The 16530-nt window shown below is 37.2% G+C and overlaps 1 protein-coding gene across 10 annotated transcripts in view; it reads right to left on the bottom strand.

The window, feature by feature from the left end:
- Positions 1-16530, bottom strand: part of LOC105233143 (cytotoxic granule associated RNA binding protein TIA1) — a 291566-nt gene that overhangs the window by 54044 nt on the left and 220992 nt on the right. For all 10 annotated transcript variants that reach the window (XM_049448258.1, XM_049448248.1, XM_049448253.1 and 7 more), the window contains exon 4: positions 14699-14774. In XM_049448258.1, coding sequence (XP_049304215.1) covers positions 14699-14774 — 76 coding nt within the window. The remainder of the gene's footprint in view (positions 1-14698; positions 14775-16530) is intronic.

Below are 16530 nucleotides of genomic sequence, written 5' to 3'. Positions count from 1 at the left end.
GATTAAATTTCTTAAATTTTGCATTTCTATACATTTCATATTTGGCTCTAAACATGTAGACAAGCAAAAGCTTTAAAACTGTTGCAATAATTTTCCACATTTTTAGCAAGGCATTGATGTGTGAAATAGTTTGCACACTTAAATTTTGATTTTTTATGTCGCACATGAAAATAAAAATAATAAAATAAAATACATTATTTGGACATTTGGTAAGGCCTACGTATAAACACACACACATACTTGTACATATATAAGTGTCTGTAGTAAATTTAAACTACCCGAAGCAATGGGCGTGAATAATATTACTTTAAGGGTCAGCAATTCGGACAGGAAATGCTTAAAAAATAGCATTATCATCACAGTAAATATGTCGGGCGTTATAACTGACTATATGCGTATATGAGTACGCCTGTATATTTCTAGATCTATGTCCCAATGTTCATCCATATATTTTGTATGAAGGTTCAAATGTAATAGCTTTTGGATATATGGCATTTACATATACATATACATATACATTTGAGTGACTCCCACTTGTACTATAGCATACTCGAACACACAGTCCCATACACACACATCCATATAATCCGGGTATGCCTGCTGCTGTGAGCTGCACATTTTTTCCGCAAGAGAACACAATTTCAAGAGACATCATTCTGGGACTTATTTAATTTATATACATATATGCAGCCGTAGTTTGTACTCAATTTTTCGGCTGTGATATATTTATTATAGTTTTCATTTCTGTTTATAAGCTAGTCATTCCTGTTTTACTCCTTTAGTGCCTATGGTTTTGCTGAGGTTTCGAACGTCTGCTGCTGATGCGCAGTTAAGCGCCAGCTGTTGTCAAATGTTGCATATAAATTGTTTGTAGTATTGTGAAGTGCAGTTATTTTGACTTGCTTGAGTTAGCTACATAAGCATTTTGACATGATAACCGTCTGAGTTAAGCCTTTGCATTATTTGTGAAAATGAAATACTTTTAGGCAACGTTTATTTTAAAGGAAAATTTATAATTGGCCTTTTAACGCTGGATAAATCCCGAACCCAATAAATATTTTTTTATGGTAAAGCTAATTCTACAACTGTAACCCAAATTAGCTTGGAACTTCTAAGACCGAAACGAGTTCGCCAATAAAGAAGAACAGGAGAAAATTATCCAATTGAGTGCAGTACTAAGTAAAGCGGGCGTCGCGTGAGTTCACACTAGACAGATCTTGAGCTTCGATTTGCTTTCTCATCATTCGTATTTCACACAGTTCTGGGGAAGGTTTGTTTAATAGTAAATTTGATGTGATTGAAAACACTTTTGAGAGATCGCAGTGAAAGAAATATAGCAGCCGTAGTTGAGAATGTGCACGAAGACCGTGAATAGTCCATTCGGTGCCGTTCGCAGCAACTTGTACTGACGTATGGGTAGACTTGGTGCATTTTACGTCGAGATCTTAAGTTGAAACCGTACAAAATACAGCTTGCAGAACTGAATTCGCTCGACGTTCCTGAGCAACATCGCTTTGCTTATGGCCTCTTGAAAACCTCCAAAAAGGTTCGACGTTTTCGAGACAAATTTTGTTTAGCGATAGGACCTTTTCTGGCTCAATGGGTATGTAAAAAAACAAAATTTACGAGTTCGGTATGAAGAGCAACCTGAAGAGATTCATGAGCTGCCATTTTTTCCAGTAGCTTTGAAGATATCTAGTTCAAAATCGGAGAGGACGTCATTCCATATCGCGTTTGAAATCTTGTTTTTTGAAATCTTCTAATTTTGTTCAAACCGCCATCATATTTTTAAATTAAAAAAAAAAAACTCTCCATAGCTCGATAATGACATTCCCATATATATGTACATATATGTATATATATAAATAGTGAGGTTCGAGATTCATTCATATACACGTATATATTACTCTGTGTTTTCTTAAATATCTATAGCTTTCATTGTAATGCCAGATTTTACTTATACCTTTATTAATAGAATTTAGAAATCTTCGGCTTTAAACACTCACTCAACGGCTCACTCACAGTTGGGGGTTTTGAAAATATTTTTGATTATTTTATCCCTTTGTGAAAATTTTTATTTATGTGATATTTTATCTTCAGCAAATAAATATTAAATATCAATAACTAATGCTATTTATAACAGTTTTCTATTTGCTTTGCAACCACAAACATGCAAATGGGCATTTTGGCAAGTTTTAGATTAATCTCCAATTTCTAGAGTAAATTCTCATTTATGTGAGTAAGTGTGTGCGTGTTCGTGTATTTGTAAACTCACGCCTTCACATTTGTACACTTGCAAAATAGTTATATTTCTTTTGCGATGCAGTTGATTTAATGCAAATTTTATTTATGTGAAAAGTTTTATTAAATTTTGCAATTCCTGTCGATGCTTGCTTTTCGACTTATTCTTTTGCCATCTTGGTCTTCGCCGTTTTTCAACCAACGCGCTCATGAGTTTTGTGAACTATTTCATTTTTGCGGTTGCAGGAAATTGAAAAGTTATTTGTGCAAGGAAATGCAAATGTTCAGTGGATAAGCCGCCACTAAAGTGCTGCAGAGAGAGTGAGAGAGTGGGTGGAGATGGTAGTGAAAAGTAAAGGCATTCAGTGAGCAATCAGCGCAGCACGCTCGTTTGTGCTGCTGCACCCGGCTAACAAATCCATAAAGTGGCTAAATAACTACGTGAATTATTTTCGGAAAACTAGTGTGGCGATGGCGCGTAAATCTGCCGCTCACACACACAAACACGCGCGCACGCGCACACTTATTTGCACGTACATGAAATGGGCTGTTAGCAAATGTGTCGCTGAGCTCAGCTTTAACCACAAAGATATTTGCTGCGCATTTGGCTTTGCTGGCTTTAAAAAGCGTGCACACATACACACACATATGCATGTGGATAGTCACACGTAGCGCGCATAAACTACTGAGCGCAGTGAATTTTGCGAGCGATTTTCTATGCAAAACAACAGGCAAGTTGAAGACGCACATGGCGGCAAAAAATGGCATTCGAAAATGCCATAATTTAATTTCCATCATGGCATCATCACCGGCCTCAAACTTGGTTAGTGCGCTTTTTGTCCGTTATCCTGCCGCGGTAGTGTTTATATGTATGTTGGTGTAAGTGTACTGCATTGCCATCATAAATCACAGTTACTCACACACACACACATCCACATACATTAGCAGTTCCACATAGTTTGCAAATCGAGGCGAATTTACGTACACATACACACATACATACATATATAAAAGGCACATACACTGGACTCTCCTATGCAGTTACACATGTGCCGAGTCTTCGATCCACCTTGTACACCCCGCTCTTTGCACATTAACGCCATAAATATGTTGTTGTTATCCTTGTTGCTGTTGCCACATCGCTGCAGCGCAAGTTAGTGCCGCTCCTCTGCTTCAGCTGTCTCATACTTCGTCTCAATATTATTGCTACCGTTACCGTTACATCACCACCGCCGTCACTTGCTAATGTGCTGCAATGAATTCGCGCGTTTGTTGCTGTTGACAACATGCTTGCGTCGTTTACGCTGCCCGCGCGGCAATGTTGGAGCTACGGTCGCTTCGCTACCATTGGTTGTTGTTGTCGATGTTGTTTGTATGTATGTAAATACAGTATTTTGTAACAGTGTGGCAATATTATTGCTGTTATGCGCGTAAACGCGTTTTTTTTTGTTGCTTGTGCTATTATTATTGTCTCATGGCGGATATTAACATATTATTGTAGCTACTTTTCCCGCTGACACACACACACACACACACTTGCTTTATATCTTTACAGATGCGCACGTGCTTATGTGGGTGTGTTTATTTGTGTAAGTGTATGCTATGCTGGTGTTAAAATGTGTGCTTGCGTCGTCGTTTATGCTCATGTTCACCTTCAATTCACTCATCGTCGCTTATGGTACACGGCGTATGAGCAACATTAAATTATCAGTCGACGTACTACCGCATTTACTTCAATTTAATGGTGTACAGTGGTGAGAATTGATTAACATTTTAATAGAAAGCAAAAAATAATATATACCATATTCGATATAGTTATAAAATTAAGAGTGTATTTTTGGAGAAAGTTTAAAAAATAGTGAAAAATCGACTAGCAGCTTTGGAGAAGTCCACATTTCAATTTAAAAAAATATTTTACTGGTAATATAATACCCTTTACAGTGACATTTCCTATAGCATTAAAGGGTATAAAAAACGTGTTTGATCGGTCAGTTTGTATGACAGCTATGTATGTACAATAGACGCATAACACATGCGAATCAACTAATGGATAGCTACAGCAGCAAAAGACTCAAGGCACTACAGACTATCCAAATAGCTGGGAGTAATAATGGATAACCTAGAATATATTTCAAGTAAATCGAATAAAGTTCTAAAGATCGGTTGTATTGTATGCGGCTCCAATATAGATATAGGCGCTAGGCATTATTAGATCATATGCCAGACAAAAAAGCACATTGCACGGTCGGAACTAAGAGTTATCAATTATCTTTCCAAACCATATCAAGTGACGCTGCTGAAGATATCACCAGTATGATGCCCATTGACATCCAGCAGAGAACCATTCGTGGATCGACAGACGATATAGCGACCTGGATTTCCACCTTACCGAAATGCTATGTGAACATAGGTGCTTTGGAAGCTACCTGAACAGATTCTGGCACGACATTAGTCCGAATTGTCCGACGTGTTCAGCATTCTCTGAAGATTCTGAACATGTATTTTTTTATTGGCCTCGCTTTTGAGTATAAGGGAAAACTTAAAACCACACTCGGTGGAAGTTTGTGATGGACAATTTTACGACTCCCTCCTCAAAATTCGATTTTTTGAAGCCTCTAAAGCAGGTTCCCCCTTTAATGAAGTGCTATTTTTATAATGGCAGTAAGATAAAAGCACTAGTTCATACAAAATCCAATTTTATTTGAACTTATTTTTAAGCATTTTACAATAGAATAAATTTCTTTGGTGCAATGTGAGTAAGATCTCTTCAGTCAGCCTAGTATTTTCGGAATATTATATTATATTTGCATGTTATCAAGTCTCCACTCTTCTGTCACAATTTCCATCGCATGCTCTCAAGCTCAGCTCCACAGTGCCAGCCGTTCTTAGTGTAGAGAGTAAGGCATCAGCTGTAATATTTATATATGCTACTGCAACAGCCCGCAACGCCTTTAACTTATGTCAACGCGCTTATACTTACGCGTATCCGCATATCAGCGCGCATATGCTTAACCGTTATCATATTTATCTGTTTGCATGTGTGCCTCGATAACTTCTGCCGTGAATTATATGCGCACATTCATCAACATCAGCTGCAGCAGTTGCGACGCAAAACAACATGGCAATACATAAATATTGTCACTAAAACTGCTCGTTTGCACTGCATGTGTGTGTGTGTGTCGCTGGCAAACGTGCAACGGCACTTTAAAGTCAGCGCATCGTCTGCTGCGCCGCCACCTGTCCTCAATCTTGACGGCGCGCACGTTCCAGCTGCAGCGCATTGTAATTTGTTGTTGCCGCTTCCTTTCGCTGGCACTGCGGCGCTGACTGTTGTTGTAGCTGTGTTTAATATTGTTGCCACTGTCGTTACAATATACATTATCCTTGGCATAGCGTCGCATGTTCATTTTGCGTGCTTTTTTCCGCCGCTCTCTCATCGTTTGCTTGCTGTTTATTTATTTTTATTGCTTTTCGTTGTTGTTGTTATTGTTTTTTCACAATTTTTTTGATTACTGAGCAGTTGCCGTTTTTGCTGCCATGCTTCCGCTTACACATTTCCACTTGTTCATTTCCATCATTTTCATCTTGCAACGCTGGCGCGCCCGTCCTTTGCCGCCGCTGCCGCCACAGCGCATTCGGCTTTGCCTCCGTCTCTATTTCGTTACAATTTTGTATTTTTATACAATCTTTCCTGTTGTAGTGGCTGTTGTTGTTGGTGCTTTTTGTCGCATAATGTGGCTTAAATTTATTTAAAAGTTGCTGCCGTGCACATTGTCATTCGCGTCCTCATTGTCCTTATTGTGGCATTGATGTGTGTGTATGTGAGCAGCGGGTAAATGCCAGTGACAGACAACAAAAGCAGTATGTATACTATGTGTGTATGTGTGTGCTCATATATCGTGGACATGTTCTTTTGCCATTTTTTCCAATTTGCCTTGATGGCAAATGGTCTTTGCAAAGGTGGGGGGTTAAGCTGCGGCGTTGTTGCCGTGCCACAGCTGCCTTTCTACTCTTGATAAGTGATACTCTTATGTAATTTAGGCAGATGATGTTGCCAATAACTGGTGACACTTTGCTGCCAGTGACATTAGCGCTGTGACATTTAAAGTATTGTCAATGTAGTCATTCTTCCTGCCATTACTGTTATACGTTTACGTATTCGTGTGTGTGTTAATGTGTTTGTGCAATAATTTACACTCAGTGCGCCATATGTAAGGCAGCGCATATTAAAAACAAAATTTGTGTTCATTATTTATTAAATTTACAAAATAAGTAGCTGCTGAGTTCTTAAAAGGTAATGCTATATAATGGTAATAAGCAGTTAGAATGATAATTAGTTGAAATAAATTATCTTTGTTAAACAAAAGAATGGTTGTTATTTTCTTAGAATAATGAGTTTTTTTTATAATTGTGCCAGATACTCAACAGAATTTTCTGCTCATACATATGCAATTTAAAGCTTCCTAATACAGGCTTTGCTTAGAATTAAAAGGACTTTCCTTTACCCACAACAGATGACCAGATATTCACCAGGAAGCTGCTCGATCTTCCCAAGCGACATCGCTTCACTTTATAGGCTCATGAAAAGTTTCAAGGGGATACGTGCCAAATTTTATAAAGCGATTAGGTCAATTACTGGCTCAATCAGTATGTAAACAAGCGAAATTGACACATTTCGGACGAAGAGCAACCTGAAGAGATTAAAGGGCTGCCATCTCATCCAGAAAAAAAAACAAAAGTTTGACAGGATTTGTAGGCCGGTGGAATTATTGGTCCATATTTCTTCAAAAATGGTGTCGGTGAGAACGTAACCGTCACTGGCTACCATTATTGCGCCATGATAACCGACTATTTGATGCGTGAAATTGTAGCTCTTAATCTCCGTGAGTTTTGGTTTCAACATGACGGCACCACTTCTCACATAATACATAAATCAATCAATAGATGGAAAAAGCATTTATAGAGAGAACACTTGTGGTAATTTCACATTTTGGGACGGTGGATTGGCCACTAAGATTGTGTGCTATCACATCCTTAAACTTCTTCCTGTGGGATATGTAAGTAAAACCTAGGAGCAAAATATCACGCGTGTCATTCGATAGTTACCAGTTGAAATGCTCGAACGAGTCATCGAAAATTGAACTCAACGGAAGGACTGAGACTTAGCCGCGGCCAACGTTTTAATGAAATAAGCTTCAAAACATAAATGCCAAAGAAAATGACTTTAAATTTGAATTTTTTGTGTTTTTTCCTCTAAAAAGTAGGGAACCTCGAAATGGATCAACATTTAGTTCATTCAATCACAGAGTGAAATAAAGAAAATTGAATTCAGAAAAAGACACTCAGAAAGAGGAATATGCCAAAACATATTCCCACAAACGTCACATAAACTTGCACTTCATACCACCCACCAACCTAAGCCCCAAATCATCGTATAACACACCATACAACCCATGCATATTCACCATCCAGCGGTCCAACAGCAATCCGATCGGAAAACGGCACTCTTCAATCAAACGCTATACATATAATGATATGTGATATCGTAAACATTCATATTTGTATATATATATATATATAAATATATATACATAAATTCATGTTATTCCTAGAACTTAAATGTTTATGGAATATTTTTATTAAACGATATTTTGTAGAACTAAATTAAATTAATCCTTTAATGTGAAAAACAGACGCAATATATATATTTGAAAAGCTGTTAACTGGAAATGAAAATATGGAATTTCTCTAGCAATGAGTAAGTTTGCCAAAGAAGCCAAAAATCTTCCAGAAGCCAAAATATTTTTGGTTTTCAAATATTCAATAAATTCATTTGTGCGCTGGTAATGAAATACCAAATGAATTAATTGTATTTATGGACATTGCAAAGTTACAATGTGAAATAGTTAAATACGAGTATACATAAACAAATGCGTTTCTTACCATGTATGCATTGTTAATATGGAAATATGATCGCCTGAAAGGAAATTTTACTTAAGAAAACTCAATTTCATACTAAATTAGATAATCAAATCGAATGAAAGCCATACGAGTCATGGCATCCGTACAGCAAATAAATATACTATATATGGTATGTATGTATATAAGTTATAAATAATAATATGAACAGTTATGTAAAGACATAGTAAACGCAAAACCACATAAAGACTGATATTATAGCTTTCTGACTAAAATGCAATTAACTGTTTGCTATTTTTATATAAATGTATGCAGTCTGCCTCCAAATCGATAAGTTAGAAACGAGTTCGATTATGTTGTGATAAATGGACGACATATATCAAAACTCCTTGACGTGCGTATGCTCCGTGAACCTAACATCGACTTGGACCCTTATATTGCTGTGGCGAAGATGCGCGCCCGCCTCTGTAACGCAAAGTACGCTCGTTAACAAACATAGGGAAGTTACGACGTCGAGAAGCTACTATCACAATCGACAGCGTAACGAGATCAGCGTAACTACTCGACTTGCATACCTGCTCTCTGAGAACGCCCAACAGCAATTTAGTATACGGGAGCTGTTGGACGGCATTTCAAGCTTCTTAAGTGCAGCTGTGAAACCATTGGTTTTCGTAAAAGTCGAAAGAACAGCTGGCACGACTGACTGACTGTCGTGTCACAGTGGAGAGTGTCGTGTATTCTCAGTTGGTCGAAAGAATTTAGAGATTTTAATAGAACACTTTTTACAACTTTGGTTAGAGTTATATTGGAATATGGCGCTGTTGTACGGAAGCCTATGCACCTACTTCATTCTGACAAGTTAGAGTAGGTACAAAAACAATTTTTACTCTTCGCCTTAGGGCTGTTCTTCTAGGTTAATTCCTCCTCCATACACTAGTCCTTTAAAACTTGTAAATCTAGCTACATTTACGAGTCGTAGAGAAATGCTTGGTATTAAATTTTTAGTAAAAATCCTGAATGGAACAGTTAGCAGTTCTTTTCTCCTGTCTCTAGTTATATTTGATATTCCGGTTAGCTTTTCGAGGTAAATTTTGAACTTAACGTAACATTCCGTCGCATATATCATGATTTTACTATCCAACTTGTCTGAAACTTTTCAGGTACCATGAGTGAGTTCTAAATTACAGTAGCTTTAATTCTTCCATTTTTGGTAACAAATCTTATCTCTTTTTATAACTTCCGGTTGAGTTCGATGGACATTTCTCTCAGAGAGTCCACAGTTAAAATTATATTACCAACGAATAATTTTTATTTAATTTTTTTAAAACTGTTATCTTAGGAATTCAAGGTTTCACAACTTCTTTCAAATTGTAATTAACAACCAAATTCACCAGAAAGTTTAGTTCAAATACTCATACCCTCATACGCACTAACACCATTCTAGGCACACCAGTTGAATTGTTTATCTCTTATCTCTCTGTTTTGTGAGAATGCAAATACAACTCATTTAAGCAATTTGGTTTTATTAAAGTTTGAACGTTCTGCTTATTGTGGTGGTTTTATTTCATCAAAGGAATTTAATTTAGTACTTTTCAACGCCCGTTTGTTGTTTGGTGGTTTCAAATAATTGCCGGTTAACCACATTTAAGTGAGAGTGGTGCACCTTTTTTAAAGCGGTGGTGTAAGAGAAAAGGTACATATGCCTCTCAGCTAAGGAAAACACATAAAAAATATATGTATGTAGGTATAAGCACTCATAAATACACACATACTTCACACATTCATCCTTTTCGCCGACAGTCAGTCAAATTTTATTCGAACGGAAATGCCGAGCACGTCGCAATGCCACAACTGATGAGGGTATCGCTTTGAAATTTGAAGCGTTCAAGCATAGACACTCTCTTGCGCAAACACTCGCTAAGCAGGCAGTTAAAAATTCACAATTTTAAAGCCTTCTAAACTGTTACATGAAGTGGATGCCTAAAGACTCATATCATTGTTATTTTCCGAGGCCGAAGAAAAATTTTGTTCGAGGGTATTATGACTTTGTTTAATTGATAGATTGCTGAGAGAAAATAACACACCATATTGGTTTCCTAAATCACCGTGAAGATAAGAAGGAAAGCTGAAAAATTGATAATGTTAGCTAAACGAATTAAGAACTCTTGAGGTGGTAAGCATTTTGTATTATATAACAAATCCATTCACTATATGAGGTGTAATCCTCGCAAGAAACAACTTTATGCATTGCATATGGAATACTCTATCCCGCCAAACACGATGATGGTTTTATATTAAATACCGAGAGTTGGATCCCAACGCTCTTTAAACCCTTAAAATTCAAGTCCACTCGAAATTAGCCTTCCCTTACTGGTTTATAATTCAGCAGTGCTCTTTTTTATTCTCTGCGTGTTTGCTTCAATTCCTGGGCAATTGTTTGTTTGCCAACCCACTTTTGTAAGTGTAATATTCGCAAGTGTTTACGCCGCTGGCTGCGTGTCTTACATGTCATATGTTTGTATATATGTATGTATGAATAACGCACAAACGCACGAATGTGTGCATGTCACGAACAAAATCATGGTTGTCTCTGTGTGTATGTCAAATATTTTCAGCTCTTGCCTCGCCTTGATGCTATTGAATTTCATGTGTTTAATAGTTGGAAAATGCGACAAAGACACGTTTTAAGCATCAAACGAAAATCAACAGTGCAGAAAATCAGAAATTTGAAACGCCTGCGGCAGCGGCATTGATTTAAAGCAGAATGCCGGTTGACATTGTTGCTTTGATTTATTCGTTCTTGTGTGAGTTTTACGCACTTTTTGACATTGCGAATTTCTTTATTAAATTTATGTGCGTTTGTTTTGTCTATGTGCGTGTGTTCGTGTAATGTAAAATTTGGAATAAATATATGCTATAACGTTAGTAAGTAAAAATAAGAGTTTATGGTGTATAGGAGACATATGATATGCTAGACAGATCCATACAATAACTTTATGTAGCATAAAAGAAGTGGTAAAAAAGTTTTGATTAGAAACGCAAAAATTATCGCGTCTTTGAAAAATAATTCCAAAACTGGCCCTTTTGGAGTACAGCAAGAATATCAGCTCTCGACGATTTTCTTTGTTGACTATTCAAGCCTCATTAGATTCGCTATCAATAGAATGGAAAGGGCTCCACTCTCCTCGTGTTAGCTAGGCCTGTGCTGAGCTACCTACCACTGGTTCCAGTAATCTCTTTACCCTCAGTGAGGCCAGTTATGAGAGTGCTAACATGCCACTGCGTTATCGGCGTTGACTTCGTAAGATTGAGAATTTTACCGAAGCCCTATGCCAACATACAGCAGCTGTATGGCAGAAGGGTTTGTGGAAACTTCTCAACATTTCCTTCCTCCTTCAAGGCTTAAATACTTGAGAGATCATACCCTTAGGTTCCCTACCGAGCCGGTGGGAATAGAAATTAAATACATCAGAAAATTTTTATTGGCTATAAGGCTCTTTGCTGACTAAAGAGGTTCGATACAGAAGTTCTATTTTTACAGTTTCACAAAAAACTGCGTTTAGTACTCCAAGTGCGATCACCGGATCAGTCATCAAACCTTACCTAACCATTTCAACAATTAATGCTCTCCTTCGAGGCAATTAGTTCTTATATGGTAAAATTACAAAAAATATTGCACTGCTAAGGAATGTAAGGAAAAAATGTTAAGGCATGTAAGTCTTTAGAAGGAGCACTCTGCAGGGTCTTTAATCTAGGTATTTGAAATATTCAACCAAGGACCACTGTATTGAAGCCCGCATACTTGTATAATGCTAAGTTCAGTTGGCAATTCATCGAAGTATAGTCCACCAATATGAGCTTCTTAAAGATCTTATTGAACTCAATGAAAGTACTTAAACGTATGCTATTTGAGTGGGTAATATATATTTCATTTGAAAACCACATATCACCTCGAAAACTTCCCGCACAGCTGGTATTAGTAAGGGGTCATATGGGTTTACGGGTTTGAAATATCGATTTTTTTTATTATCTTATCAAATTCTGTAACACCTCTACAATATTTTCCTAAATTTGCAAGTTGATCTGAGTAACAGTTTCGGAGATACAGCCCTAAAAATTTAGCCGCTCGAATCTAGCTAGGCTATGTGCGCCGTCCTTAAACTCGTTTTTCTCTAAACTTTGTTTTTGAAGTGTGTTAGTAAGATTTTTCCAGAACTACTCAACCGTTCTTCATGAAATCGTACACAGGTGCTTGAGATACAAATCTTAAACACCTGAATGAAGAATTTTTATTCGTTTACAACTATAGGAAAAAAAAAATCTTGATTTTTTTGTAAAAATGTCTGCCAAAAAAAGGAATATTCAGTTGCTTTCCTTCGTCCAAGTTTTATGTTAAGGTTTTTAACTATTATATAATACGTATTTTTTTCACTTTAGATGTTCCTGTAAGGCCAACGCAGGCGCATTTTTTTTTCGAATGGGTCACCGGAAATGTGCGTCGCCGTGGCCGAGTTTAAAATATTTTTTCCAAAAATTTTATAATATTTTTATTAATAGTGTATGTTTGTAACAATAAAAACACCTAATAAAATATTAAATTTTTTTTATATGAGAAAAAATGTTGAAAAAAGGCTTTTTTTACCCGAGGAAACCCATGTAACCCCTTGAACTTTGCAGATTCTACTATTTGTAGGTTAAAATAAATGCCATTAATCATTAAATATTCCCTAAAATTACAAATTTTCGAAAATATTACTGAAATCCGACTCCTTAGTTCTACCACTCCGTTCATCTTCACAGTTAAAGCGTAGTTCGTGATATATTTGCCGTAAAATTATAACAACTTTACTTAAAATGCATAAATAAGGTTGTGTCCTATTGTGGAAAATATAGCTAGCACCCTCATCAGCGCTCGCTAGTAGACGCCTAGGGTTAACTCGACAAGACTTAATGCAAATTAGCCTGTGAATTTTACGCTTTTTTCTTTTTATATAAATCATGGTTAGAACTAAAAGGTGTTACATGGCCCAATAGCAGCAACAAACATATGACTTTATTTAGCTTACACTAGGAAAGACGCTTAGCATTTTTTGTTTAGCTCAGCAAGCTTGGTAATGATTTGGGTATGAAAAAGTTAAAAAATTAAAAGGTAGCGGTCAGAGGTTATGTAAAAACTTTCACCAGCGTAGTAAGTTTCATTATTTTTATCCCTATATGTGCATTTGTAGTGAAGTATTGAGTAGAGCGCTACCAGTTTAAGCGCACAGGAAAACGTAAAATACAGCGGTGCAAAGGCAAAGCTGCTCAGCGAACGAGATAAGCTTTCATCCATTTGATATTTTTGATATTTAAAGCTTGTGAAAGCATAAGCTTATATGTAAAAAGAAAAGTGCGTCTGGCTTTTGAGCGTCGACTTGTTTAATTTCTGTTGACAGTGTGGTTTTTAACTTCATTAATCCCCAGCGTTGGCTGCTTGGCTGACTGGCTGTTTGGTTGTTACAATATTTGGCAGTAGAAGCATATGTGTATGTGTATCTGTATATGTATATGACTGTGTGTGCAGCAAAGTTGTGACGTAGCTGTCAAGGTTTAAGGCATAATATTTTCGATTCTCCTGCCGAAAACTGAGACAGCGACTGCTGAGTTAAATCTTCTCAAACGTGAAGGGCGCGCGGCTGCTAACCGCCAGCAAAGCCAAGCGAGAAGTTAAAAGAAAAACTGCTGGAAAATGACTTTCCAACTCAATGAGCACTTTGCGATTTTCAGATGAGCGCCAAGTGGCAGCACACATTGTTTCAAAAATACGAGTATATAAATATGTGAGGTTATGGTTATGGTTACCTCCTGGTGCGCTACACCAATACCAACACATACGAAAATATGTACGCGTACGCACAGCGAAAGTATGACAGTGGAAATGTCTTCATCTTTGTGCTTAATTAACCTCTTTTCAGTTGAACAGCCACCACCATTGCCGCCGTAAGGCGTTGCGTTGTAGGTGTGTGACATGGTACACCTTTTGGCCCGTCAGTCAAATCGACTGTGCCACTGACTCGCCATATGACAGGCGCATAAATGTTTTGCCAGTGTATGCGTGGCACCATGTGACTGACAGACAGCGCTTAAGACAGTCTGGGCGCCAGGCTTAAGCGGCTAATATGGTCCCAGTTGGTTGAGAAATGACTTTATAGACTGACAGCTGACACGGCTGATGAGCGACGGACGAACGAGCGTGCAGCGTTTGAGAATTCAGAATTACTGACACTCGTGTTGTGGTGCTGTATGCGCTTGTGAACGGTGAGGGCTGGCGTTGGGTAAAATCTTACAGCTGCGAATTCGTGTCAGTTTGACAACAGTTGGTGTCGGACGCCTTCACTTCGTAAAGAATTTAAATTTTTAATTTAGTGCGAAATGTAAAAAAGGAAGGAGCATGAAAAGGCTTTTTGCGCTTAAATAATTTTTGTAATTATATAAATGTATCTATAAATGTATATTTTTTATAAATTTGATATTAAATTTTTAATTGTTTGCAACTCACCGATTTCTTCACAAACGACACAAAACCGTATCCTTTTGATTTTAGCGTTTGTGGATCGCGCACCACTCTGCAGTCTCTGTAAAGAAAAGAAACCGTGAAGATGAATTAGTTTTTTGGTTTTTATGCACTTACAAAGTTGAAATACTTTAATTTAGTCAAAGTGCAATCAAAAGAAATATAATTCGAGAAAACCTATCTTAAAGGTTTGGTTATACCCTTTATACACAGCGGAACTTTTTTTTATATTTATGCGTGGCTGATTAGAGTCGAAAACTTCTATCAAGACGTACTTTCATACAGTTTTTTGGACAACTAATACAAGTAGGGAGCGAAAGAGCTTGGGCTCTTTTATTAAAAACCATAAGTGCAAGTGCAGAGTAATTATCTATCCAAAACGTACGATTTCACATTTATTTCTGGCTAAAAGGAAGCATAAGTGTTTATTGCTCATGTCTTAATGTGCATAAATACATATACATATATATATTGTTCATATGTAACCTTAGTATAACAGAATTTTTGCGCAAATAAAGAAATCAGTGCAACAAATCTGATTTGAAACGGTAAGAAGGCTAAAGCTGGATTTACACATATGTAACGGGTGATTTTTTTGAGGTTAGGATTTTCATGCATTAGTATTTGACAGATCACGTGGGATTTCAGACATGGTGTTAAAGAGAAAGATGCTCAGTATGCTTTGACATTTCATCATGAATAGACTTACTAACGAGCAACGCTTGCAAATCATTGAATTTTCTACCAAAATCAGTGTTCGGTTTTTTTTTTTTTCGGACAAATTTTGTTCAGCGATGAGGCTCATTTCTGGTTGAATGGCTACGTAAATAAGCAAAATTGCCGCATTTGGGGTGAAGAGCAACCAGAAGCCGTTCAAGAACTGCCCATGCATCCCGAAAAATGCACTGTTTGGTGTGGTTTGTACGCTGGTGGAATCATTGGACCGTATTTTTCAAAGATGCTGTTGGACGCAACGTTACGGTGAATGGCGATCGCTATCGTTCGATGCTAACAAACTTTTTGTTGCCAAAAATGGAAGAACTGAACTTGGTTGACATGTGGTTTCAACAAGATGGCGCTACATGCCACATAGCTCGCGATTCTATGGCCATTTTGAGGGAAAACTTCGGACAACAATTCATCTCAAGAAATGGACCCGTAAGTTGGCCACCAAGATCATGCGATTTAACGCCTTTAGACTATTTTTTGTGGGGCTACGTCAAGTCTAAAGTCTACAGAAATAAGCCAGTAACTATTCCAGCTTTGGAAGACAACATTTCCGAAGAAATTCGGGCTATTCCGGCCGAAATGCTCGAAAAAGTTGCCCAAAATTGGACTTTCCGAATGGACCACCTAAGACGCAGCCGCGGTCAACATTTAAATGAAATTATCTTCAAAAAGTAAATGTCATGAACCAATCTAACGTTTCAAATAAAGAACCGATGAGATTTTGCAAATTTTATGCGTTTTTTTTTTTAAAAAAGTTATCAAGCTCTTAAAAAATCACCCTTTACTATACATTTAAAGTCTAACCGGAGAATAACAGCGAAAAATGAAGTAAATAGAGAACGAAAAATAAAGTTAAAATTATATATGGCACATATTTACATACACATGCACATAGAAATTTCGGCATAAATACACGTGCAAACAGGCGGCAAAGGATTTGTGTAGCTAAACCGAGGTATGCTTTCAGGCGCATAGTGACAAAGAGAAAAATGTAGACATACATATATGTAACGTATTGAAAATGTGTAAATATATGTAGGTTGTTACTATAGAACGAGAAAGCTAAAAAAATAAACAGGGCAACAGTC

Source organism: Bactrocera dorsalis, chromosome 2 (genome assembly GCF_023373825.1).
Source record: "Bactrocera dorsalis isolate Fly_Bdor chromosome 2, ASM2337382v1, whole genome shotgun sequence".
In the NCBI taxonomy this organism is placed as follows: Eukaryota; Metazoa; Arthropoda; class Insecta; order Diptera; family Tephritidae; genus Bactrocera; species Bactrocera dorsalis.
The sequence above is the reverse complement of the archived record's forward strand: the minus strand, read 5'-3'. Positions and strand labels throughout refer to the sequence as shown.